This window comes from Camarhynchus parvulus, chromosome 2 (assembly GCF_901933205.1).
Source record: "Camarhynchus parvulus chromosome 2, STF_HiC, whole genome shotgun sequence".
Lineage (NCBI taxonomy): Eukaryota > Metazoa > Chordata > Aves > Passeriformes > Thraupidae > Camarhynchus > Camarhynchus parvulus.
This window is the reverse complement of record NC_044572.1, coordinates 41,678,640-41,706,418: the sequence shown is the minus strand read 5'-3', so window position 1 is coordinate 41,706,418 and position 27,779 is coordinate 41,678,640. Positions and strand designations below refer to the sequence as shown.

At 39.9% G+C, this 27,779-nt stretch overlaps 1 protein-coding gene across 1 annotated transcript; it reads right to left on the bottom strand.

The window, feature by feature from the left end:
* Positions 1-1,022: 1,022 nt before the first annotated feature.
* GPD1L (glycerol-3-phosphate dehydrogenase 1 like) lies at positions 1,023-26,511 on the bottom strand. The gene is made up of 8 exons (XM_030971631.1): positions 26,389-26,511; positions 21,549-21,726; positions 20,669-20,809; positions 16,871-17,009; positions 15,588-15,700; positions 7,359-7,592; positions 6,874-6,980; positions 1,023-3,988 (listed from the first exon to the last, which is right to left on the bottom strand). Exons 1-8 carry the CDS (start codon positions 26,439-26,441, stop codon positions 3,892-3,894), a joined length of 1,062 nt encoding a protein of 353 aa, XP_030827491.1. The 5' UTR covers positions 26,442-26,511; the 3' UTR covers positions 1,023-3,891.
* Between the last annotated feature and the right edge of the window lie 1,268 nt (positions 26,512-27,779).

The window sequence follows — 27,779 nt, the reverse complement described above, 5'->3', positions numbered from 1 at the left end:
CTGTACTCTTAAAATAAATATAATTTTGAGGTAAAAGTACCACAAGAAATGACCTAATGGCTAAAATTCTGTCTTAAAATTAGGAATAAAATGCAACCAGGTACAGATTTGCTGGGCAACCATCTTTACTCCTCTCAGTATCCCTATGTGTAAATGACAAATTAGGACATTGCTCTCATTTCATTAACTGCTCTGAGGCTTTCAGTAGACAATGCATTATTCTGGTCACCAAGAAAACCATACTTGTTTTACAGTATGATGTCCCACACTAGGCAGCAGACCTTTCCTTCTCTGGATAAACGTTTGTGACACCTCCCGGTCCTTTGGCTGACATACAAACTGACAAACCTGAGCACAATGCACTCTTGTTACTTCCCAAAGTCTTTCAACTTCAACACTCAAGAGAAACAAACGTTGGGTACACAGTACAGGAACCCCAGTGATACTGAAGGATCTCACGGACCATGTTGTCCAGCAGCTGAGGTAGTGGCTGTTGCCCTGTACTTGGGAGGGTCTCCGATGACAGGCAAGGCAGTGTCTAGGGTGGAGGTTATAACACACTGGGCATTTTATACCAAGTTCCTTCCCTCAATTCCAGTGGTCTACAACACATGCATCTGGTGCTGAACTATAGCCATCTCCTAAATACAAGGAACACACTGTAAGACAGGTGCAGTCATACAGGAACCTCGGGAAATTCAGAAATGGTCAGAAGAGTAACTCCAGAACGGGTGGAATCAGCCACTTACCAACCAGTGCCCTCCAGTGGCTCCCGGAGCAACTGAAGGAACTGAAGACAAGAACCTGTTTTCAGAGGTCAAAGACAGCACAGGTGTATCACTAATGGAAAGAAAGAAAATGCTGACATCTGGACGCCAAATAGCTCTTTTTAAAATTTATGTTCTTGCATGGCAACCTCCCATCTGCTATCATTACATATCACAACCAGAAAAACCTACACTCTATCAAGTGAATAAAATATTAATTGCAAGTCTTGTAAAATGGGACAACCGAAACCAAAGTGATTCCCAAGACAAAAATGTTTATTTGTACTAACTCTTCAAACAGGTATACATTCAACATCTCTAAACAAAATCAGTACATATGATGAGGGCAAGTTGAGTAAGTATCATTAGAATGTAATGCCTTCCTTAGCAAGTAAAGTTCATAACCCAAGAATTAGTTACAAATTTATGACCCCCTTACACAGGGGCTAATGATTTCAGTAAGACTATCCCAGTACCAGGCAAAACAGAGTGTTTGCAGAGCAGGCTCATTCAGTTCCAGTACCATGTCACAGTCTTTTAATAAGCAGTAAATATTAGTGGGGGAAAAATATATAGTGCCAAGCTGAGTGTTCTCCAGCACTGAAAAGCAAATGTAAATAGTGAACTATCAACAGAATTTAAATAAACTATTTTAGTTATTTCAGTTATTGAAACCTCAATTTTTGTCTGAAAAAAAGAATATCGTAACAGACTGGAGAAACTAATTCCATAAAAACTTTTTCTCTGGATTTGCCTTAGAATATAAGCTTCTCTAAAAACAAGAACAATTAAGATTTGAGACTTTCAGTGGGAGAAGTAGTATTGGAATAATAAAGAAATAATTTAAAAATATATATTAATTTACCACATTTAGCTCATATAGCCCTTTATGTATCTTACAAAATGCTACTGTCCTACATACTGCATGTAAAAAAAAAAGTTGATATATATAATGTATATGTACACATACAAAGCGAAAGCCACCAATTTGGTATTAAAAAAACAGAACAAAACAAAGCATAAGCAAACACACTGAAAGTTATGCAGTAATGAGGAGTGTATGCTCCATGTGTGCGTTAGCATAACAGTGCTTCCAACCTTAAAACATCCTCTTAAATGTCTAAGCAGAGTGCTTGCTCCAAGTCAGCTCTACCAGTGATGTTACCAAGTGCCACAAATGTCTGATGTCACTTAACTTTGGCCATCTCTTATCTTTAGCACTAAATCAGAAGTAAGGCAAAATAACTTTTCACATGCCTGAATATCTGAGGACATTCACGAGATCTTCCAAATATTAATCCAAAATAATAGAGGAGCACAAAAAAATGGTACCCCTAAGTGGAAGGGTCTTCCTGTGTACACAAAGTTGCCCCAAAGCTTCCCTATTTCAGAGTAATCCAGGTTATGTAAGTATGATAATTATTCCCAGGCATCCTCTTTGTTTTAGCAAATTTGAATGACAACCTGAAGTTTCAGGATGGGTGTGTGCTCATGATTCCTGGTCTAAAACCACCACTGAGAACAGTGAACAACAGTTCTGATACTGCTCAGATGTTAGGTGTAGATATTCAGAACAGATGGGCAGTCTTGTTCTATAAATTCTAATGCCAACCCTTGTCTCCCAGTTGGACGGAGTCCACCCTTAATGTGCCTAGCATATATTTCACAAAAAAAAAAAAACAAACCAACCCCCACACTTAAGTACACAAGAAAAGCAAAACAGATTTTATTTATCTATCTTCTCTTGCATCAATCTTAAAAAAAATCTAAAAAGACCAACCAAACCAACCCCCCCCAAAAACTTCATAAAATCACAAATTTTCCAATAACAAATAAAATTAATCTCCCTGATAAAACAAAGGTTCCTGAAAAAAACCTGGTTGAGACCCCGGGGAATAAAAGAGATGGATGCCTTTGAGAAGCTTTCTGGGAGATGAGTTGTAAAGGATTTGATTCAGCACCCATAAAAGTTTTGTCCAGTGAAAGAGTAACTCCAGAGCTGGGAAGGCTGGATCAGGACTACAGCCCAGTGGACGTGCCAGTGACTGGCAGGCACTGAAATGAATGCAGTCATTGTACCGGCACACAACCCTTCTGACGACACAAGTGTGTTGTACCCGGGAATTCCCCTGACATTCCTTGGAGTGTTGTGTGGAGCCCAACACATTGTAGCTAAGCTAAAATCACAGCAGAACAACTTGGAGCAGTGGGTACCCAAGGCTATTCTTCATCAAACAACCAACAACAGCAGTGAAGAACAACCACAGGTAAAACAGTAAAATGAACTGTAGGCTCAAGGGCTGAGAACCCCCAGGTGAACACCTCTGGCTTGCTTTGGGGAACGGGATTCTAGAAGAGCCTAACACAGAGGAATAGTGAGGGAGAAAAGGAGAAATACAAAAATGCAAGGATTAAAAAACAGAAGGGGAGGCAATGATCCCCCTCTAGAATATTCCCTTTAAAACAGTGTAATTAAAAACTTTAAATTCATTTAGAAATTGGTTTCAAAGTAGCTTGACAATTTCAACAACTTTCAAAAATCAAAATATTCCTCACTAGAGTTCACTGAAATATCCCTGTAGCCCCCTGAATAACTGCTACAACTTGTTTTGCATTAACATTGCTTAAATTAATATAGTCAAAGCATGCAAAATGTTAACATTTAATTGTGCATACAGAATAAAACAAAATTCTAACAGATTCCTAATATTTGAAGGTTACACGCTTGATTCAGCCTCTGATCAAAACCACTGGGATTCTTCCCAGAGTGCCAGAGGATTGTGGGCCAGGCTTGAATAGAAGACAACAAAGCATTGTGTTTTATGGTGCAGGAGCAAACTCAAAGTACACTTGTGTTTACATAGCAGGCAGGTAGTGCAACTTTTGTATTGCGTATCTTAGAGGAGTTGCACGTTAGCCAGTAAAAGGACAATCACCAAGCCAACACCGCGCGCTGTGTCACACCAGGCTGGGGACAAACACCGACAGCCGCTCACAGACATTCATGGTGCTCCTGGTGTCTAAGAGCAGCTCTGGACAAAGCTTAATGACAGCTACATCCACTGGAATCCGGACACGAATTCGAAAGGCAGAAAGCTGCATTAGTACAACAGCCTGATGGATTTTACTTGTGCTCTGGATGATTTTGAAGGCAGGATATTATGTCTGTAACAGGTCTCCCTTCATAGCAGATTTCATACACAGCAGTGAAGAGTGGAAACCTGAGAAAAGAGGGTGGGGAAAGTGAACACAGTGTAAATTTATTCTGTAACATTTTATTAAATGAAAGAAATATAAAGGGGTAAGGAGAGGGAGGGGGAACATGGAGAGGTGGAAAAAATGATTTAATTTTTCTATTTGCCAAGTGCAAATGGTAGGCTGAAAAGCAGGGCATAACTACAGAATCTGCATGCATCTCTGAAATACAGTGACTCTCAGAAGCCTAGCTAGCTATAATGGAGCCTGAGACATTCATTATGCATGGTACAAGCATAAAGTGATCTAAAAAATAAATTTAAAACATTTTTCCTGGCTGTTCTCACAGCAGTACCCATCTGTGGTTAAAAAGGATGACTGGCACATCTGTTATGCAGTACTTCTCAGCAATAACTTGATAATACAGAATATGACAAAAAAAGACCCAGGAGGACATTGAAGGTCAAGTTTTTTAAATAAGAATTGAAAAATAGACCTGGATTTTGAAATACAAAATTCCACATCTACTTTTTTTTCTGTTTTTTTCTTTAGATTGGCCACATCTCCAACAACCTTCAAATTATTCAGGTTTCTCTGATAATCTGAAGGTTTGTTACAGGCAAGATACTTTACAGAATTTGTATTTGCTTTCTGTCCATCCCAGACAGTAACAGCCAGACAAGTTCAATTTTCATACAAAGCCTGATAAAATTTGGGGGTTGATTTATTCGTCAAGTACATGTACCATTTCAGCATGGCTTTTTATACTGATGAATTTTAACCAATGGAAATGAAAAACAAGGGTCACTGGAGATGGTGAAATTGCTAATTTCTGAGTGATTCAGAATACATCTGTATTAGGACTTTCTCCTTAGGAAATGTGTCCCAGCAGCCATTCTATAGCTTTATCTGTAATGCCCAATTCAGAGTTGAGCAGTCCTGAGCACCATGTATGACGGCCTGTACATTCGGCTGTCACTATTACATTGCAGTAAGGCTGCTATCAGCACATCACCCTGAACTAGACTGACTTGAGTTTTGTTTCTACTTCATTGGTGGAAAAAAATTATCACACAGACACACAGCTGCTCTCAAATCCAATGCTAAACTGCTCAGATTGCAAAACCCTTACTAGGAAATCTGCAGAAAAAAATTATACAATGACTTATGCATTTTTAAACAAACCTCTCTCACCTTGTATGATGAAGGGGGGTTACATTTGCTGTTGCCATAAAAGCTTTTGGTAGTGTAGGCACTAACAAAATTTGCTGTGACTGTGCGAGAGGTGGCCACAAAACAGGCGAACCTCCCGAAGCAAAAGGAGGTTTCCCACAGGTTTAGGTACAATACTGGCAGTTACTGCTCAGTGAAGAAGCACCACTACTACAAGCCACAACCTGCTACCTAAGTCCTGCTGCTTATCCCAGAGAACACTACTGTGCACAGGTCTGCCACACTTCACGTGGAGAAACCTGTACTGTAGGTGGAGATGGCTGACTGCAGGCTCAGGGCCGGCAAACTCCAGATGCATCTCAGGCCTGAGCACATCAAGACAGCAAGGACTACAACTGCTGAAAAAAATTGCACCATGAGTATCAACAGGCATCAGCCCTGTTACCAAGGCTCTTCTGAACTTGGACTTTTGCACACTTCTACATAGCCTTGGGAATAGTTTTGTAGGACCAGAGTATGAAATTCTACCCTTATGAGACTCTTTCCTCTTCACTTTGAAATCATGGCTGTTCCACTGTGTTTTATGTTTTAAAGCAGTAGTTTTTTCAAAACACTTTGAAAGTTGCCTTCGAAAGTCTTGTTGAATGAGACTTTTATGAAGAACTGACAGATATATGTTGGCATGCCAAAAGGAAATTAGTAACACTGTTTTCATGTCTTTTATTAAAAACACAACCCAAAATCATCTCTAATGCACTTAATTTGCTGTAAGATAGAACAGGATACAAAACAACCCTTAAACACAGCATCCTGTTTCATTTAGGGAATCATAAACAGTAAAGAATGAAGCCAACATTTTAATTAATTTTTTCTGAAGTTAGCTTAATTACTGTATACTAAGGAGACAGACTTAGGTACCTTACATCCAAAGATAATATTAAAACATTAATCATTTAATGCAGCTGATGCATTAAAACTAGACTTTAAAAAATGCTTTTGGAAAAAAAAGTAACAAGGGTTGGTCTTTTGACTGGCAGTTTTTAAATTTCTGATTTTTCCTCTTTAACAAACAGGAACAAATAAATGTATCCCTTAATTTTGTAAGGAGACAACTGTGTGTGTGGCTATAGGAATCATTCATGTTCTGACTTGAATACAAGTGAACCAAGCCAGGACAATCTGCTTAATGTCATAGCACAAAAAACCACCCTGACCTACAGAGGCAGATGGGAGGTTTTAACCTACAGCAAACTGGAAGTCACATTAAGAAGGAGAACTGCAGTATCTAAGCTAGAATCCATGTGGTGGAGGCAGTCACTCTATACAGATGATCACCAAGCTCCTCTCCTTAGAGGTAAGTAATGAATTTACTACAATTAAATGAGATGTAGTAACTTTTCACAGCCTCTTTAAGAAGCTCTACTTCTACTTTCATGCATTTTTTTCTTTTCACATATTAAAACACACTTGCTGTGCTTTTCTGTAGTAGCAGAAGGCAACAATACACTCTGCAAATAGGACATTCACAAATTTAATGTCACACTAATAGCTCTATCTACACCAATATTATTTTCAGGTTCTATTCACTTCTCTTTGATTTTAACTTCTAATCTACTGTTATTACAGTGATTTTCTTTTTGGCTATTACTTTTATGAAGATATCAAAACCAAATATGCAGAAAGAATTACGGAGATAAAAAAGGGGTATGGGGAAATTGTTTTATCTGTTCTTACTCACTTGTCCAGCATTTCTTTCTTCTTCAGGATCTGATGCACTTCTTCAGAAGTCTGTGGTCCTTGGAGTTTCTGACCATACAACATTTCTTTCTCTAATTCTTCAAGAGACTAAGCAGCAGAGGAAAAAAAAAGAAAGCAAAGGAGAGGTATGATAAACTTTTCAGAAGCCTGACAACATAAGCTGGATGAAAAAAATAAAAGTTACTGAGTTTTTTTCTTTTTCAAAAGTAATCTTGAGTGAGCATATAGAATATTCTCCTATGTTCTTGTTTGTAATTATTATCTGTCAAGCTTTTTTTTTAAATCACCACCTGCCCACCTTTTAATACCTTTACACTCATTCTAGCCAACAGACTCAGAAAACACGAGGAAAGAGAAGGGTGCCCACTCAGTGAGCTACCATGACTCAGATAACTCTACTGTTACTCCAGCAATTGAGGAGTGGCAGTACTTATAGGAACAGATTTCACCCAGAGAATTAGGTACCTTTCCAGTTTTAACGAATGCTTCTGCTACACGTCGATTCCGGCCAGCGTAACACGTCGTGATGAGATCAGCAATGCCACAGCTCTCCAGGAAAGTGGCAATAGAAACCTGTCCCGTGCAAAAAATTTTGGCAAAGGCGATCATCTCCATTAGGCCAAGGCGAATAACAGCAGCTTTGGTATTGTCGCCGTAGCCAAGGCCATCACAGAAACCAGCTCCCATTGCTACTACATTCTAATAGGAAGAGAAATGGGAAATTACTCAATTACTGCTTACAGATGACCTTAAGAACAGCAAACACTTTACTACTGAAAGACTAGGTTGCTAGTTTGCGTTATTTTGGTTTGGCAATTTTGATGTCTATGGGATAACCTAAAAAAAAAGAAAAAATATAAGGCAAAACATTTCCAAGGATAAAAGCATAGTTAAAACTTTGACACAAGTTGCCCCTGAGGCTGTGGACCATCTTTAAGGACAAACAGGTTGCATTACACCCAAACAAAGTTTTAGCTAGACTGAGCTACTCCTGCCCTGAGGTAAGGGTGAAGTTAGACTGACGTCCTACAGTCTCTTTATTCAGATTTTCTTAACGATTAAAGCACCAGTACAGCTAAAAAGCATTTAATGACGTCTATGATGACATGCTATGGGACCAAATTCAGCCAAGCCAATAGTAACCAGCCCTTTTAAGTATGCAGAGTTTCTATAACCATAATAGTTCATAAAGGATTCCCAAAAGGTTCAAGACACAGGAAGACCTCCCTTAGCAAAAAAATTGTTTGCCTTTTCCTTAGACCTGGTGATGACCTTCGACAAAGAGTGTGCTGTTAACATTCAGCTATATGGTCCCTGCTTTGGTTACAGAACATAGATATTTGATGAGACACAATTGAGTGAAGCAACTATAAAAACTATTTTCTGGCTTGCCAGTCAGAGCAGGCACTAGCCCTGGTTGCACTACCCCCACTAAAACAATCCATCTAACTCAACAAACCCCACAAAAAGATGGCATTCTGACATATAGATAAAGAAAGCAAGGAAGTAATGAATGTTAATATCTTCCTGCATGCAATAGCAGCAGCAGTGATCTCAACAGAATGCACAGGAGAACCAACATTATGACTCCTAATGTAGCACCCCATGCAGGGAAAAAAATAAAATTAAAAAATCAACTTTAACTGTTGATGAAGAAAGAACTATAATCAGACGATGCTACTGAAAACAACCACTGATTAACAGCTGGTTTGGTTTTGGACTGTAAGAACCACAAATGCCAGGCAGCTGCAGAGCTGTGTGGCCAGTCATGGCTAGATGACTCTGAATCACATGAGGCTAGAGGATCAGTCATTGCTTTTTGAGCAGCTAGCTGAGGTCTAAAGGTGATCCTAAAAATTGCAGACAGATATCCCAACATTAGACCTGAAGCAGCTCAAGGCAGTCAACTTTAAAATCTGGTTGTTTAAATCATCTTGGCTTAGATCTTAGCTGTGGTGATTCAGTCAAGGTACACTTCTATCAGGCACCTCTTGCAGAGCAACCTTTAATATTTTTTCATTTGATGCCAAAGCAAGAGGAAGTCAAACAGATATGTAAGAAGTTTTCAGATGGGATAATCCATTCAAATGGATTTTACATGTATGTGAAATCTCTAATTATTTATCATCATCTAAAAACACAAACGTGACTGAGCAACCTTTGGGCTTTTTCCATATACTTCTTGAACACTCCCATACTAAAGCTTCCCCTTCCCTCCAGTTTTGTCTGCTTGACTTTCCACTTTGAAGCAGTCTGCTTGATCATAATTTACAATACAATTTGGCCTACGGTATTTTGTTGTCTATTTGTACCTTTTGCAGTGTTTGTCTTTGGAGCAACAGAAATACTCTTTTAAGTAAGTCATACCAAGACTATTTACATCTGAGGAAATGGGCTAGGGAACAAGGCAAGTTGTGAGTCCAACTCTAAAACATGAGCTCCTTGTTTGTACAACGTTCCCATTGTATATTCTTACACAGTTTGCAAATAATGAGGAAACAAGACAACAGATTATGCTCTAGAACACACCCCCGTGCCTAGGAGACTGTTATGTCCTGGCACACATATCCCTCAAGCCACAACTCTTAATCTACAAGGTCTACCATCTAGTTTTCTTTAAATCCTTGAAGAATCTCTGACAACTGTCTTGTGCCTAATATACTGCAGAGAATTAATTATACCACATTGAAAATTATACCTTACTCAAAGATGAACCACCCCTTTAAAAAAAAACACCAATGACAAAAAATCTCCCAAAACTCTCAACTCAGTTACTCTTCAGTCCCAAACATGAGGACTGTTTGTTGTCCCCAAGCAGACCGTTTGTTACTTGAAATCTCTGGCTGTGGGCACTAAGCTGAGCTTGTTTCAGGAAGATGCACAAGCAGAACACAAACTGACACACAAAAGCCTAGTGGCACTATCACTATTGTGATCTTCTGAGAAGTACATGAGGCAGGAAGGGTGACTGACCTGGCAAAAACATCTTTCTGTATTTCATATGGTTGATTTTGAATGTTGCCACTGACAAAGACTACACCTGAAGTGTCCTGGTTTCAGTTAACTTCCTTCTTAGTAGCCGGTACAGTGCTGTGGTTTGAGTTCAGTAGGAGAATAATGTTGTTAACATACTGGTGTTTTGGTGGTTTGCTAAGTACTGCTTACTTTAAGAAAGGAACTTTTTAGTGTCTCATGCTCTGCCAGTGAGGAGGTGAACAAGAGTCTGGGGAGGGGGCAACACAGCCAGGAGAGCTGATCCAAATGGGCCAAAGGGATACTCCATACCACAGAATGCCATGCCCAGTATATAAACTGGAGGCATTAGCTGGGACCCATCAATCGCTGCCTGGGGACAGGCTGGGCACTGGTCAGTGAGTGGTGAGCAGCTGTTGTGTGCATCACTTGTTCTTCCTGTGTTTTCACTCTGTCCTTTGTTACAATTACTATTACTACTGCTGATCTTGTTACTGTATTCTCCTTGATTTCAATTATTAAACTGTTTGTATTTCAACCCTTGAGTTTTACTTTTTTTCCACTTATTCTCCTACCCATCCCTGACAGGGGATAGGGGGTTAGTGAGCAAGCAGCTGCACAATATGCAGTTGCCAGCTGGGATTAAACCACAGCATGAAATTACAGGAATTCCTGCAAATGCAGTGGGTATGTATTTGTGCAAGAGGAGAGAGTCCACATTTCCATGAGATTAGAAACTGACTGTATTTGCATGCACACTTGGGAGTGTGAGAGCCCAATAAGCAAGTGCCTACTGACAAACATGTTCCACAGGTTCAAAGATACTGTCACAATAACCCCAAAAGGACTGCAACACAATGTTCCTCTTGGCCTGAGGCATTCAGAGCTCTCAATATCACTACATGCTTAAGCAAACACACTTCCCCTATCTTGGCATTAACAGCTTTTTGCATGAAAGCACACATCCTGACCATGATTTACAGTGTGGTTTTATACTGCACTTGATTTTAAGCTACTAAAATACTTTGCCCTAACAGACGAGCTGTTCTGCTATCCTGGTGTTAGTCCTGGTTATTCTAGAACATGAACAAGGAATGGATTTAGTTAATTTTTCACTGGACTAGTGAAGCTATGATCCAGAAAAGAAATGCTGATCCCAGGTAGTGCTCACAGTATGTGTCAGAACAAATGAGAGAAAGTGTCCTTTACTTGCACACAACCTGCTGCAAACACGCAAGAGGTCATAAATGCAAGGACAACAGATGACCAAGAAAACAAGGACAAGAAGTCTGCAGACTTTGCTGACAGATTGTTCTCCTACAGAGTCAGTCCTCAGAAGCATCCAATATCCAGTGTACAGCACGTTTGTGGAGTGCCCATGAAGACAGCTTCAGCAGCCATTTCTGAGGCAACCATTACTTCTCCATAATTAAATGGATCAATAAGAGAACTAAGCAGAAATATTATTTCACCTTCCTTGAGACAGTGTCACAGTTCAGCATAGCCTGCTTTCCCTCTGTTTACACATGAGCTTGGAGAAACTCACTGCTCCCCCTGATGGCTGAGGTCAAATGAAAAGACTAAAAAAATCAAAGACAGTATCAAGCAAGACTGTCAGAGAGGTTAAGTATAAACTGTTTGCTTGGTCCTGGTGAACTTGAATTTAATTTTCACTTAATCTCAGGAAAAAGGAAAAAACTCTCACGATCAACTTCTAGAATACCTACACTGACTATTCAACAGTGACCGCCCTAAACACTCTTTACAAGCAACAATGCTGAGTTACATAACCTGGTAAACAATAAATCCTCACTATACTTCTTACTTCTTTACTTAAAGCTTAGCTGAAGCTGGAAGGTTTAGATAAGCCTGAAGCAACCCGAAAGGCAACCCCAGCTGCTGCTTGCTGCTGCTTCTTCCTGCAGTAACTCACATCTGTCTTGGTCCTTGGCTGCTGCCATTTGAGGGTTTTTAACTCTCCAGATCCCTGATCATCAGGCAGCTGGAGCATGGCTGTTTTTCCATATTCAGAGGTTACATTCTCAATCCTCCTCTCAGGCACCCCTTGCACTGCTGCACTGGGTAAGTGAGGTGAACTGGGGTATGGCTTACCCCCAAGATTGCAGCTACCAGCTTTTACACGGCCTCTCAAGGACGTGGCCAGGTTCATACCCCAGCTCAGTCTGGCCTCACATCTGTGCTGCTTCTAACACCACACTGGCACAGGTGGTGCAGACTCAAAGGACACCTCTGAGGTGACAACTTTGGGTCCATGCTGCTCTGCACAATCATATCCATCAGTATCCAACAGTACCTCCATATGTGAGCATAGCTGCACATACTATTTTTAGGTGACATAAACTTAAAGCATTTTCTAGGAAGGCCCATTCATCATCTGGTAAATGGCAGGCGTACTTGTAGGTGGCCTTGAGTCATGCTGCCTGTAAAGCCAACCGAGCACCTTGAAACAACTATCCAAATTTCAACTTTGTCAGTTTCTGTCCTCAACCCTTAGAAAAGGTCAACAGACAAATGTGAAATGTTCATCAGCCCTCAAAAGAAAAAAAAAATCCTCACAGAGAACATCCCAAGCACTTTTGTTCCAACAGCCAGGTTACAGTAGAAAGCTGTTCCTCCTCAGTACCATCAGATTTTGTAAAGTCACTGCCACTGTCTATTCAGCTGGTCTCCAAGCTGGCACAAAACTGCTTTTTCATGGCACTGATTTCTGCACTTCACTTTATCTCCCCCAGTCCATTGTCACAAATCTAAACACAGTAAATGAAGTGGATATTCTATACATATCCACATACATATCTATATATAAATAGCAATCAAGCACATGTTTTCCTATGATCACCCAGCTGCACTACCTAATATTACAGTCTGAACTCAAATAGGCTTCCAAAACCAAACTTCAAACCTGTAATTATCATTGTAAGGGAAAGCTGTGCTCAGAGCATTCTTTGTTACCCTTCTGTATTTTTTCCCAAGCTTTAGGCAACCACCCACACTGAAAATCTTCCCTGCTTAGAAAGGCTTGCAGAAATAAAAACTGAGGTAGAGTACAGGCTTTTAACAGCTAGTCCATTATGCCAGTAATAACAGGAAAGTCTCCTTTTCCTAAGCTGGTATTTGCAGGAAAGTGCAGAAGCTGGAAGAATATACTGTTTTCCATGGTGTACTGTTTCTCATCCTTTAAATACCAACACAGGAATTGTTTTTACTATTTCCACATCTAAAAAGACAGTCTGGAGTGACATGTTTGCCTGTTTACCCTGTCCTCCTTGCTGTAGTTCACAACGCCACTACTGACATTTTGAATTGGCACTGCTATAGAAAGAGAGTAGTGCCTCTCTTTTCATGCCAATGTCTCCATGCAACATGACACTGTCACCTTCTGAAATTGGAACTTCCTCCTTCCAGGAAGTTAAACAAAGCTAATTTTTACTATTTTTTACTGAAGTAACTTCCCAAGTTTAACAAACTCTCAGCTGACTGAAGCTACACATTAGATTTTACTCTTAAAAAAACAGTCTCTTTTCAAATTTTTATTACAAAGACTATCAGATGAATGATAAGAAAGCAAAGCTCTGGTTGATACCCTTAGCAAACAATTCTTTTAATAGAAAATATGTACAGCTTCTAAGAAAAAACATTATTCATATCTGAGTTTTGCATTTTGCTTTGCACTATGGTAATAAAACCTTAACCACAGGTTTAATTTTAGCTTCTTTATTTTCTTTCAGAGCCAGACATGTTCCCAGTGCATTAATAAAATTTTTCAATCTTTGAGAGTAAAACACCTGAGGACATTATTTACATGCTGCCACCACAAGATTTAGGATAAACTAGAAAGGGTTTTAAATTAAAAACTACTTTAAAATACCATTTTATTAATGTTTTCTTTTAGATTAAGACAGACTTGTATGTTTAAAGACATCACCCATACTAGAATGATGGGTCTATGCCACTTTATACCAGTTTTGCCTTTTAATTATGCAAGAAATCCACAGTACTTTTAAACCAGTTAATCTATCTTTAATTCACTTTTTGTTTAGATCTTATACCATGCATTTTTTGGAAATTTCAACTCAATTAATAAAATATACTGCAATCAATATGAAATGACTAGAGCACACAGAATATAAACACCTTTTCAGAAATACAACTAGACAGTTCAGTCTGCAGGATGCATGATGAATAATGAAGCAGAAGAGAGCAATAAAGCAAGGTTACAAAAATCCCCTAAAGTCTCACCTTAGTCTCTTTCCAGGTCAAGAATAACAATCTATTTAAATTCTACTGCAGTTCCAAAGAAATATTGGTATCTTGCCTGACTTGGACCTTTACAGTGGAGTTTTGAGTGTTTGCTGACTACCTGCCCAGTTTGATGGGCATGCTCATCTCTAATGCCCTTTCACAAGACTGGTCTGAATGAAAATTTCCTGGGACAGAACTCCTCTATCAGACAAGAATTTAAGCTAGTCAGAAAACATCCTGCTGAGCAGATTTCAAAGAAAAATAAATCTGCAAAACTTTTTCAAGGGTCTATCCACAGGGATTTCTTTTCTGGTAAAGTTCCCACATCACCCACATAATTTTAAAGCAATGGCTGTGGAGCTGAATTACAAACTCCATAATCTCAAGAAATTTCTCTCTGTACAGTAACTCCAAAGCATGCTGCCTCAAAACACCTAATCCCATCAGTGCACAGACCCATTACCTCCTCTTTCTCAGGCCTTCCAGTATAACAGCTGTCAAGACAAAATTAAGGAAATTAATGTGCCAAAAAAATGCTATTATATCTACCCAGCTACTTTCACTAAGCAGGAATCAGAGTTCCTTATCTTATTGCTTGGTGTGGTAGCTTTGCAAGCCAGTTAATTAGACAAAATTTCAACAGCAAAACCAAAGGAAGACAAAATAATTATTCAAAACACAAAAAATAAATGTAAGCCAAAATAATTATTAAACCACTACACCCATCAGAAATTATTCAGGATAGGTATCAGATAATGCGAGCTACGGTACTGTTTGCTAGGGTGCCAAACAACTAATGCCTCCCCTTTACAAATGGCCTGTAACTGAACCTGAAAAAATAGCCATTAAAAAATGTTTAAGTTAGCCTTTGCTTCCTGTTGGCATCAATTTTGTTATGAAAAAAATTTTGGATGAATTACTGTCCAAAATAACTTTTTTCCTATTCAGGTAATTTCTGTATGTGATTATCCACACAAACCTTATGTAGTATATGTCCATAAAATATGGACACATGAGTGCTCACATTGCTTCAGTCAATGAAGAGGGAGATATTTTTGTCAACAGATACGAAGCATTAATAACGAAGCATAATTAATTAATTAATTCTTTCTCCCTTTCTTTTGGTGAACACATTGTTGCAAAAAGAATAAGAGAACTAAAACAGATGTAGAAATATATCAGCCAGTTAGATGAAATCAATATTTGCTTCATGACTGTGTGTAAGTGGAAGATGTAGAAAGAGAACTTGGCAGATGGTGAGACACAGATCTAAAAGCCAGCTGTCAGAAAATGCTGCTCCCTCATTTCCCCTCTGGTTCTTCTGGAAATGTTCGGTTGCAGTTTTACATATTATATAAAATACAATGAACTTTATTTTTAAAATGGAAATACCCTCTTTTCTTTTCCTACAAGGATCACTATTTTATCTGTGTATCATCTGCAGCCTGTTAATCTTACCTTCAGAGCACCACACACCTCAACTGCATCTGCATCGTCTACTACAGTTATCCGGAAGTTTGGAGTCTGCAGGAGCTCTTTGAAAAGAAGGCCATTTTCCAAGATTTTGCAGCCTATTGAGAGAGAGAAAGGAAAGCTAAAAAAAAGGGAATAATTTATTTGTACGTTATTTAGCCTTTCCTGTGCAAGCCAAAATGCCTAAAAGTAGAGAAAAGGTTGTTTTATATCAATCCTAAATAGAATCCCTGTTCTAAGGGACCAATCACGTTGACATGGCACTTAAAAGCTCTGCACTGAGTTATTCAGGACTTTTTCACAATTTATTATCTGCTCAGCAACAAGTTCTAAATAACAATTCCATTAATTCACTGTCCATTTTTTGATCACTGTCTTTAAAAAGAACAGCAAATAATAAAACAGAGATGAACTAAGAATTCAATTATTTCAAAGTCAGCACTCCAGAAAAATATGTACTGATAAAGGTATGTCAAAGCTGCTTTGTTAATCAAGCATGCTGCCCCTGACAATTGTTTTTAAACACTAAGATGGTGTTCAACCATTCAAAATTAAGCTCAATGCAAAAGCTGTGAATGAGATGTTACAAAGCTAGCAGTGCACAAAACTCTAAAAATTAACACTGAAAAAAAACCATAATATGAACTCCGTGCTATAAAGTGTGAGTATGTATAAGTACCTGTATGCATATACACACACACATGCCTTTCTAGAAACTGTAAAACCCAAGACTAGGCACACCCTCATGCTGCAAAGGTGTGCAGACATCAACACAGAACTAAAACAATTTTTAGTTTTTGTGGGAATGAAGTATTTTGAGAAATTAAAACATGATACCTTAAAAAAACAAACAAAAATGTCAAACCAAAACAAACATGTATGAAGGTACTATCTTTGACAATAGCACCTGAGCTGGAGTACATAATTTATAATTTTTTATCCATGTAAAGTCATTCAGACCCAAGAAAAATCTTAAACACAGTAATAAAATGAAGCAGTTTGTTATATGAAGGGTGATAAAAAACATGCTTGTATTCCACATACTAAGGTAATAAGCTTAGTTAGAATAGGTAAAATTGTGGTCTTCTCTCTCCCTCTATTACCAGTATTGTCCTAGTACTTTTGGAAGTATAAACATTCTAGGAAATTCAACCAACAGCTTCTGGTAACAGTCAGCTAATGTCGAAAACAGTGAAATTTGAGCTATTTGGTGTGCGCCTGTGAGGACAGGTGCATATTTTAAATATTCTTACAACTTGGAACAGTACCTATTGTGGTTTCACAGAATTTGTCTGCTGCCACCTCACTGGCAATGTTAGCTCCCATCAGCACACTGATGTCTATTCCCATCTTCTCTCGAATAATGTCAGAGATCAGTTTGAGTCCCTCCGGGCCATGATCTATTCCCTGCAGCCAACATTAAATGGAATTACTAAAAAGTCATTCATTAGGCACAGTAGAGATGCAAGCAGAACACAATTAGTCTTGTCCACAGGTGAGAAGTGAAACAAGGTCTATTCAGACAGAGACTGAAGATGACAGGTGTACTACCACAGGCACTTCTGCTATTTTGACCTCTCCAAGATGTCTTAGAATTGTAGGAGGCAGCACCTTAAGACTTAGGACTAAACTCTAGATGATGAAACCAGTTTTTATTCCATCCTCAAAGACCTGATTCTAAGAAGTGCTGAACATTCTGCTTTTTCAGTTCAGAAATCAAGGGCTTATTATCAGTATATCCTTAATCAGTGAAGCATAACCAATCCATCAGTTATGAACCAGACCTGAACTTGGATTTGAAATCACACTGAAACTCACAAAATGGCATCTGAATAATTCGTTTTGTGAAGAGATATCTGAACTGAAATATCACAGGCAGGTTCCCCAGTATAACCAACAACAGTTTAGTAGTAGAAATACAAAAGGAACAGCCATTCACAGATATGTAGAAAGCTGAACAACTGAGAATAATTTAACTTATAAGGATATTTTTAGTCTGTATTTATAATGCACTCCTTACAAAGTGTGAGAAAAGGGCAGAAATAGGGCCTCAGAAAAGATCACCCCACATATTAACGCTGCAAAGAAGAGAGTTTGGTACCCTGAACTGCCTGAACTAGAACTTCAAATGAGATCACCTTCTTCCCATAAAACTCTTTTCTCCCAGCCTGCTAAATGCAGAATCCTTTTCAGCTTTTATTACAAGGGTATGCAGACCAGCTATTGAAATAGCCATTCTTTCCCACAACATACCACAATACTTTATTTTAAGGCTGAGGATTTGATACTTTTGGAATTAGTAATTTTGAGTCATGATTTATAGGCAAAAAGTGTGATGGTGTATTACTTCCATATATACATATACATACACACTTGTTTGCTGCCAGTAGTGACATTTCAGGCAGACAGTAATTTCCACAGGTTAAAGGTGCTGCTCCTTAAATAACATGGTGCAATGAAGAGACATGCAGAAATGCCTGTATAAAACCTGCCAATTAAACCAATGCTTGCATTTCTGCACTATTTTTCAAATTGTATTGCTTAATGCACAGCTCTGCCTTCTCATCTTTAATGAGCCATACAGAAACAATCTGAAAGCAAGCACACAATACATGTTGCATTTTTCCCCCAGAGTGCCAAAAATGTCCCCACAAAATAACTGTAAGGCCCCTCTTCCTAAGCAGGCAAATAATAAACAGAAAAGCATGCACACATTGGGAACAACTCCAAAAATGTAAATATCTACACAACAATTATTCATGCAAGTGAAAGGAGACCAGAAAGGCTTAGGTGCCAGATTTTGCTCCATTGTGAAACAGACACAACTCCTGACATAGTCAAGGAGCGCTGTACCTGTTTCTTGTAGAGTTAAATCCAATACTGAATGACAGAATAAAAACCAAACACCCCTTCCTCCCTGCAAAACCAAGGCTCCACCATTTTCACTGGGCAGCAATGGTCTGCCTGTCAGAGCAATCCCTGGAGCTAGTAATAGAGAAATGAAAATGAGACTGATGTTGAGGTTGCCTGAAGAGTATTTTAAATGACTTTCAGCTAGCCTGCAACTTATGCTCACTGCTGTACTGCACTCTAAGTTTTATATGGTTCCTCTCCCCACAGCCACACAGTCACTTGTAAGGTTTTCATAGACAAAGAGCTAATGTAAAACAACACAGATGCAAATGTTTCAATAGAAACGACTATTAACCAGCAGATAAATGTCTTTATTTCCCAAAGATTCAGTTTTATTGTCAGACATTAGGCTCTGCATGAAGATTACACTGTAAGAAAGAAAAAAAAAAACAAAAAAAAGACTAGAAGATGACACACTGCTAACTTGACAGCCAATTTAGAAAGCACAGAAACAAGATGTCCCACAAATAATAGTTTTCAGAGCAGAACTGCACTTTAGCTATCAAAGTTAACACAAGCCACTTTAACAGCATTAGCATTGAGCATGAGACTCAAAAATTATGACACTGATGAAAACAGCATGCCTAAAGAATAAGTAAAAGTAGAGGAAAGAATGTTGTGTTAAATCTCTACCCTTACTTCTCAAATGACACTTTTAATGATGTTATGTTATGCCTTTTCAGTTATGCCTTTTCATAAATACTGGCACGTACTTTGCATTCTCCTGCAAAATATTAAGAGGGCCTCAGCATTTCTTTGGAAAGGCTGCTTATGGATGCTGCAATGTGACAGTGGGAAGCTGCCCAGTAACCAACTCTGCACTGCAGGGCAAGTGCCACAAATTCATTTCCACCACTACACTATGAGTGGACTTTTTGTTTTGCTGGGGGTTTCTGTCTGTTTGGAGTTTAGCTTTTTTTTTTTAACATAAGGATTTCTTCCCCTTCCACACCCTCCCTTTTTTTCTTTTTTGTTTTTGTTTTGCCAAATATAGCCATTAACCAACACTCCATTAGAGAACTGGTAATTAGTATCCAGAACTAATTCCAAGGGAATATAGACCCAGGACCCTGACTTAACATATGCTGACTTAAACCTCGTTTAGTCCAGCAATCTCATTAGTTACTCCTATCACTAGGAGAATATAAATCACATTTAGCAAATTAAAGGAGAATAAATATCTTGAGCACTTTTAACAGTGCCTTATTTTACCGTTCTATGATATGAAAAGTTTTTCTACAATTTAGAGTAAGAACACTTTGGAAGCATTACTTTTTCACACCTCACAGCAATACACCAGTCAGCACTGACAAAACAATAGATTTTGTGGGCTTTGTTAGCCAAACTAAAGAGACAAGCTTGAAGCATGTAGTGATTGAGGTTTTTTGTTCTTTTTTTGAGCACAGATCCATATATGTATGATTTTCCAGAGATGACAGGAAACAAGGGAATGTGTGCCAAGAAAATGGCCTACAAAGCAACAACAAATTACAATCTTCCAAACCTCTAGGGAATTGCTTATTATTTCCAGCTAAACATACAGAGGAAAAAGCCCACCCACCCAAAAACAATCCCAAAAATAAGCTAATACACATTTTTAAATTTTTCTGCCAGCAAAACTACAAACACTGCAGTGAAATGCCTCCCACACCTCTGCCCTTTCCTATTTCCTATGTTCAAACTGTCTTTGGGCAATGCTGAACAGACTCTCTTGTTGCAACATAATATTTGACATGAACAAGAGCACTATCCTCTCAATCACATGAAATTCTCTCAGCAGTTCTTGAAATGATCAACTCAGCATGTGGGATGTGCATTAACAATCAAAGCATTATGCTTGTGCTCTGCTCTTCATCTAATGATGCTTTTGGAAACAACAAATAAAAGACTGGAAAGCTTAGCAGTGCAAAACATATCGACTCCCTCTTTCTTTCTAAAAGTCTTGTGAAGAGCCTCATTTTCCCCTTCCTGCAAGTGTTGCGTAACAATCCACTAATGACCAAGACAAATTCTAATCTTACACCTAGAAAAGTTTAATGGACCAATCAAGCGAATAATGCACCGAGACTTTGCATATCAAAATATCAAGTCACCTGTCTTAGAAGATTCCATGACACATTCTCGGTTATTAATGCAGGGTGTATTTATTGTACCTTTATGAGAGTTATGCCAAGGGCTTTACTGGGTACTTGTCCTGTGATTTCATCGCAGACATTATGGATGAACTGATGAGGAACGACAAAAACCAGCAAGTCTGCATCCTGTACCGCTTCACGAAGGTTTGGGATAGCAACCTGTGTAGTTATGGGAGAGAAAGGCTGCATAACTTCTCAAAATTAACACTACATACAAGTGGTATCTAATAAAACTAATATCACAGAATCAATTCATTTGGAAAAGACCTCCGAGATTATTGAGTCCAACCTTGGAACAAACACCACCCAGTCCACTGGGCCACAGCACTGAGTGCCACATCTAGTCCTTTCTCAAACACCTCCAGGGATGGTGACTCTACCACTTTCCTGGACACCCCATTCTAATGTTTAGTCACTCCTTCTGTGAAGAAATCCCTCCGAATGCCCAAACTGAATCTCCCAGTTTGAGCTTGAACTTGAACCCGAGCAGTTTGGTCTCATGCTGAACGCTACAAACTACCGCATTTTGTCACTGAAAATAAGCAGTAGCATAGACTTCCCAGACCAACAGCTCCAATCCAAGGTTGAGGCCAATTTTTTTTTTTGATGGGTATAGTCAAAGCTGTTAATCTTGCTCTTGTTTTCACATTTGCTTTCTTGTACAGAAATTGAAATAACATAAAAACCAATAGTGATAGGAAGAAAGAGTACATTGGATTTACTTAACTGCAAAATTACATAATTTTACTTGTTTAAATTTTTGATATCATCAGTAAAATAGCACAGTCTGAAATATTATAGACCCTAGAGGTGTTAACAAAACAAATTTCTAACTCCATTTACAGCACAAGCAATATTCCCTCTGCTCCATAACTATAATTTAGCTTTTGAGCCTTACCACATTATCTGGCAGCTTGCATCCAGGGAGATACTTTATGTTTTCATGGTCCGTATTTATGATTTCTGTCAGTTTTCTCCCATTAATATCCTCCTCGAAGACCCACATGTTCACTGTGGAAGCAAACTTCTGCAATTTTTTTACATTATTACCTACTATTTTGGCAACTGCAGAACCCCTGCACAAAAGAAAACAAAAAAAGTCTTAAAAAATTATGATTTCGCTGTAGGAAAAAGAAGACTTTCTTTTTAAAACAATCACAAATTCACAGATTATTTGACCAGCTACCATAGAACATTCTGATCTAGTAAAATAAGTGGAAAAAGACACTAGTCATTCACACCTGCTGCTTTCTCTCAACTACAGCTAGAGTAGGTTGGACTGAAGCATTTACTGAAACATCCTTACTTATTTTGTTTTCTTATTGGCTATCCACTGAGAGTTTAGGTTACTGTATTTCCCCAAATCAAATTAACTGTATCTTCAAAGCGGAGGTAAAAGTGTCATACTAAATTTTATTAAATGTGTCACTTTCACCTCTAAAAGAGATGAGAAGCTTCTTTGCTGAGATGACTGACTCATAAGTTGTTGTACAACACCGACAGGCATTGAAAGCCAAGAATCATTTCTATGTTGCAGAAGTTGTGAGCTTCACGGCTGTGCAGCCAACCTCACAGAACTGAACTATTGTAACAGCATCCTCTGAAACTGCATGGAGACAAGTCCATTACTGTTACCCTCATATTCTCCCCAAGAATAGCATACAGTGAGATCTGTATTACAGTGATCAATTTTACTTCTCAAATGTCTAAGCAATAACAAAATTAATCACAATTACAAGAGGAGGAACAAACATAATCTTCCCTTTCATCATTTTATTAAACCTGTTAACCTACGTTCCTTTCCTGGGATAGGAGGTAATTTCATAATTACTGATAACCTACTAAGGAGACACGAAAAGAGATGTGATAAAAATACAGAGTAATGATCTGAGGCTTATATGTGTGTGTGTGTGTGTGTGTGTGTGCATAAACTGCACACTTTGTTAGGAGGTAAGAACAGTAACTTTTCCAACCTAGTTATACTCACATGATCCCCTAAATTTATATTGCATGTTGCTTATAATAAACCCATAGCTGGCAACTGAACAAAGTGGGTTCATTCTGCTTCAAGAGCTTACAATATGGCACAACTCATTGGGCTGTATTAAAGATGTGTGCTAGCACATGACTAAGGTCACTTTCTAAGTAGCAGCAGAAGAAAATTTAGTACCCTAAGGAGACCTTTTATAGTCAAACCATAAAACTGTGCGCCTCAAAAGACTGGAATTTACTTCTCTAATAGCACTTCACACACTAAAAATGCCCCTAGGTTCAGGAGGTGATACAGAAGACAATTGCAAGCCATCTCTCATCAAGCTCTTATCAAGCTCAACCAGCCTGGTTTCTGCTGCACTGGTACACAGCTCACCAGCTCAGCCTCCAAATGTCAGATCCATACAGATAGCAGACCTCACATTCAACACAACTCAGGTATGTGCTCCTCAGACAGTACTTTGAGTTCCCTGAACAAAAGCACATTTACTCCTACAGATTTGTATACAAAGTTGGGATCCTGGCAAACCCACTGCCTTCTGTTTTCAACTTCACTACATATTCTCTGTACTTGCTGGTGACAGAGCAAGACAGAAATAACTGATTCAGCAACTCTCTGACTGGGATTTTCAGTCTGCCAGCAGGTCTGGCAGTGTGTACTACTTATGAGAGACATTAATTCTATTACTATTTAACACTTAAGTGCCTGAGCTGTCTTTTTTTTTTCTTTCACCCTTTGAATGCAGTATTAGGAAAAGTGGAGATTTGCCTAGTCTTAGTTTCTGAATTCAAGAAGACAAGAAGATTCTCCTAACTGGCTTCTCTGGTTCATCATTACCTATGAGGTTGCAATCACTCTTTCAGGACCATTTCACAGTTGGCCTGCTGTCCCCTCATCACTTTTTAACTAAAGCACAAAGCCAAAAAGCTCCTTAACTTGCCCTGATAACAGCAGCAGTGGAGGTCACAACATGCAAATGCAAATGATATCATTATCTAGCTCTACCACTGTCCCTGTAAAATCACCTCAGTTAAGCCACAGTTTCCCAAGTTTTCTACAAGTTCCCAGCTGCATAAACCCCTCTGTCCAGTAACTTCCCATCTCTTCCCAAATTTTACAGTTTCTGTTCAAGTTTGGCAATCAGGTTACTTAAAGACTGGTTCCAAGAAAATCATGAGGAATAAATTGTGGCTGTGCACACCCCATTAACTTGCCCTGGAAGTGTTATCAGAACAGGCTACAGTACATGATCAAGGCAGGTTTGCAGTGCTTTAAATTACTCTGGGCACTGTCCTGGAATCCCAGGGCTCCAAGGCATATCCAAGGTGTACTCTCTCAACACTCCAGACACCTTACTTTAGCCCCTGTCTTAAAAGATCCTAACAGAATCACTGATCCACCAGCTGAGCAACCCTAAAAGGGCAAGGCCAGGAGACAGCACAGCTCCTGCTCCCCATGCTGAGCCATCTGTCCTGTCCCATGATCTTCCATCAGGTGTCTAGTGACCCCTGCCAAGTCAACTGCATTGTTAAGGTGACCTTCCTGTAGCAAACCAACCAAACAAGTCTGACTGGAAGCAGTCAATCAACCAAGGTGACTGGCTTAACCCTTCTAAAGCTACTGTCCTGCCAAGCTCCTTTAGGTTTTTTTTTCACCCCAGATATAGGTTAAAGGGCTACGAGAAGACTTGTCTGACGGAATCACCTCACACAGAACTCCAAAACCCACTGTCTCCAAACTGCTTAAGATGCCAAACCCCACCCAGATTAACTACTTACATGCTTACAATTTAGGCACCACCAATCACACACTCTTATAACTCAGGCTTCAAAAGTATATAATCCCCAAATATCAGTGATCAGATATTTACAAATGCTTTAATTTCTTTGTAGTTACCTGCTTTAATGCATTAAATACTAATATTTTAATTAAATATTTTAGGACTGCAGGCCCCAGTTCAAAAGGCACTTACAAGGTATACAAATTTAGTCCAATTTAGTTCAATGATTACACATACACAGAGTTCATACACAGAATCACAGTGCTCTTTGCAGTCAGGGTTTGGTGTCTGTCATCTCATGGACTTTGAAGAAGAAAGCATCTACCTCTCCAAGAATTACTATTTTCAATTTTTGATTACTTTGGTTTCTGCTTTACTCACATGAAAATCCCTGCCATTACATATGAAAGAAGCCATAAGTTATTTAAATACATTTATCCCCAGAAGGAAGAGAGAATGCTACTATCAGGCAGCAGTTTTTTTCTTTCTCTCAGCACAGGAGATATGGGCATTTTGCCACCAACTCATCCTATTAGGCAGGAACTTTTCTTATTTATTAAACTGATCCAGCGAGATGAAAACAAAATACATTTGCATATGGTTATTGCTAGTAGGCAATATCTACAAATCCTTTTGCTTCTGTGTTTCACAGCAAATCAAATACAAACGGAGTCAAACTTCCCGTGAAACTTTTTCCAGACTTCAATTACAGAACAACAGCCACCACACTCCTAAAAGACAAGCTCTAACTGCATAATTTCCTTGTGATATAAAATGCAATGCACACATTTTACAAGCTGGTGCAAGGAAAGCAAGAGATGCTGCACTGAAACATCAGCCATTCCCTCAACAAGGGGATCACAAAGAAAAATAAAACTTGGCAGCTGCTGGTGTTCTTAACAGCAGCAAAAGCCAACTGCATGGAGTGGACGGGCAGGGGGTGAGCAACAAGTCCAAGGTCATCCTGACAAAAGACAGGCAAATTTGGTTTAATAAAACACAGTGGCTTGCTCTACACGGAATTCTTCTGAGTTTAATGTCTTAAAAGCCAATGCTACCCGAATAATGTGTGCTTAGCATTAGTAATTGGAAGTGACAAACTCTGAAGACCTATTTCTATAACACATTGTACTTAATTTATTCACTGTAAAGAAGGATTCACTGCAAGAAAGAGAATTAACTAAAGAAGACAACGGGTTATTAACACGATACTCCTCTGGAAGAATGATGTCAAGTAAGTCTATTGCTTTCAGTGGATGAAGAAGCAAGTTTACTTAAGTCTAATTATAAACTAGAGATAGAGACAGCAATAAAACCTTGTCTCAAGCTCTCAGTGTGCTTCAGCATAATAATTTTGGAGGGAAAAGAAAAAGAAGGTATTTCGAATAACCCAGTGTCTCGCAATTCTTTTTTGAACTGTCTTTGACAACAGGCACATAAGAACACAGAAAACCCCGAACAACACTTTTGTAGACAAGCGAGATTGTTAGTGAAGCTCTACAAGCAGGGCGTAAGTTGGAAAAAAAAAAGTTTAAAATGTACAGCATCTTTAATGTCTACGTCATCTGCTATGGGACAAAGCGCACAACAAATACCAGGTTAAAAATATCCTAGAACAACTTCTTCGCAGGACACGCGGGTGTTTACAGCCACTAAAACTGCGGGCTCGATTCTGCCGCTTTTTCCTCCGAGTACGTCATGGCAGCACCTCCGCTCCGAGGGAGCCCCGGGCACGGCAGGACGAGCCCTCCCGCATGGAACCAGAGCGACCCAGAGCCCGCCACGGTCCGGCGACACCGCGCTCCACCGCCGGCACCGGGTGGCCTCACGGCCGCCACCCGAGGGCAGCGCGGCCGCGGAGCCGGGCGGGAACCGACAGCAAGGCCCGGGCGGGCACCGCCTCCGGGAAAGCCGGGCCGCGGCGGCCGCCGAGGGGCCCGCCTTGCCGGGGGCCGCCGCACTCACCAGTTGCCCGAGCCCACGATGCAGACCTTGAGGGGGCCGGCGGAGAGCGCCATGGCAGCGCCGCCCGCGCCCCGCCACAGCGGCCGCGGCCAGGAGCTCCGTGAGGCGGCCGCCCCCCGCTCCCGCCTCCGCCGTCAGGGCATCGCCCGCTCTCCCTCCGCCCCTGCGGCGTGACGGGAACTGTAGTTCCGCCGCGGCTGAGGGTGAGGGGGACCCTCGAACAAAGCAGGCAATCCCGCAGGCACCGTGGCATATCGCAGAGCCACGGCATCATTTAGGTTTGAAAAGATTTCTGAGAGCATCGAATCCAGTCTATGGCCGAATACTACAACCAGACCATGGCACTGAGTGGCCATGTCCAGTCTTTCCTTAAACACCTCCAGCGACGGTGACTCCACCACATCCCTGGACAGTCCATTGCAATATCTAATCACCCTTTCTGTGAAGAAATTCCACCTAATGTCCAACCTGAATCTGGCATAGCTTAAGACTGTGTCCTCTTGTGTCACTTGTTACTTGGGAGAAGAGGCTGGCCCCCACCTGGCTACAACATCCTTTCAGGTAATTCTAGCCATCAATAAAGTCTTCTCTGAGCCTCCCTTCCCCAGGCTAAACAACCCCAGCTCCCTCAGCCGCTCCTCCCAGGACTCGTGCTCCAGACCCTTCACCAGCTCTGTTGCCCTTCTCTGCACACATTAATGTCCTTCCTGAATTGAGGGCTCCAGAACTGGACACAGCACTCAAGTTGTGGCCTCACCACTGCCAGGTGCAGCAGAAGAATCCTTATTGTCACCATTATCTGCTGAAGTAATATACATTTCAGCCATATATGTAACAGCAAAACTTCTGCTCTCTCCTAGTGCTATGCAGCTTTGGAGTAAATCTGTGAAGGCTCCCAGCTGTGGAGGAACTGATGTATCAGGTAATAAAACATGTTAGGCCTGGACAGATCTTAGAAACAGAAATATGAGTGTTTCCAAATACTCCTTTGCCCTCAGCCTTCAGCCAAAATCATACTGTTCTCTATCCCACATGCTTCTCCAGGGGGAAATGAAAGTGGTTGTGTTGTTGGTCTGCTAGATGGGTGTGAGTCATCTGTGATAAACTTTTCCATCATATGTGTATTTCTACTGACTCTTTTAGCTGTATTAAATAATAAATTATCAAGGAAAGACTGAGAACCGATCTCCTCATGGTCTGCAACTTCCTGAGGAGGGCAAGTAGAGAGGCAAGTATTGATCTCTTTTCTCTGATGACCAGTGATAGGACCCAAAGAAACAGTGGGAAGCTGAGGTGGGGGTTTAGGTTGGGTATTAGGAAGAGGTACTTCACCCAGAGAGTTGTTGGGCATTGGAACAGGCTTCCTAGGGAAGTGGTCACAGCACCAAGCT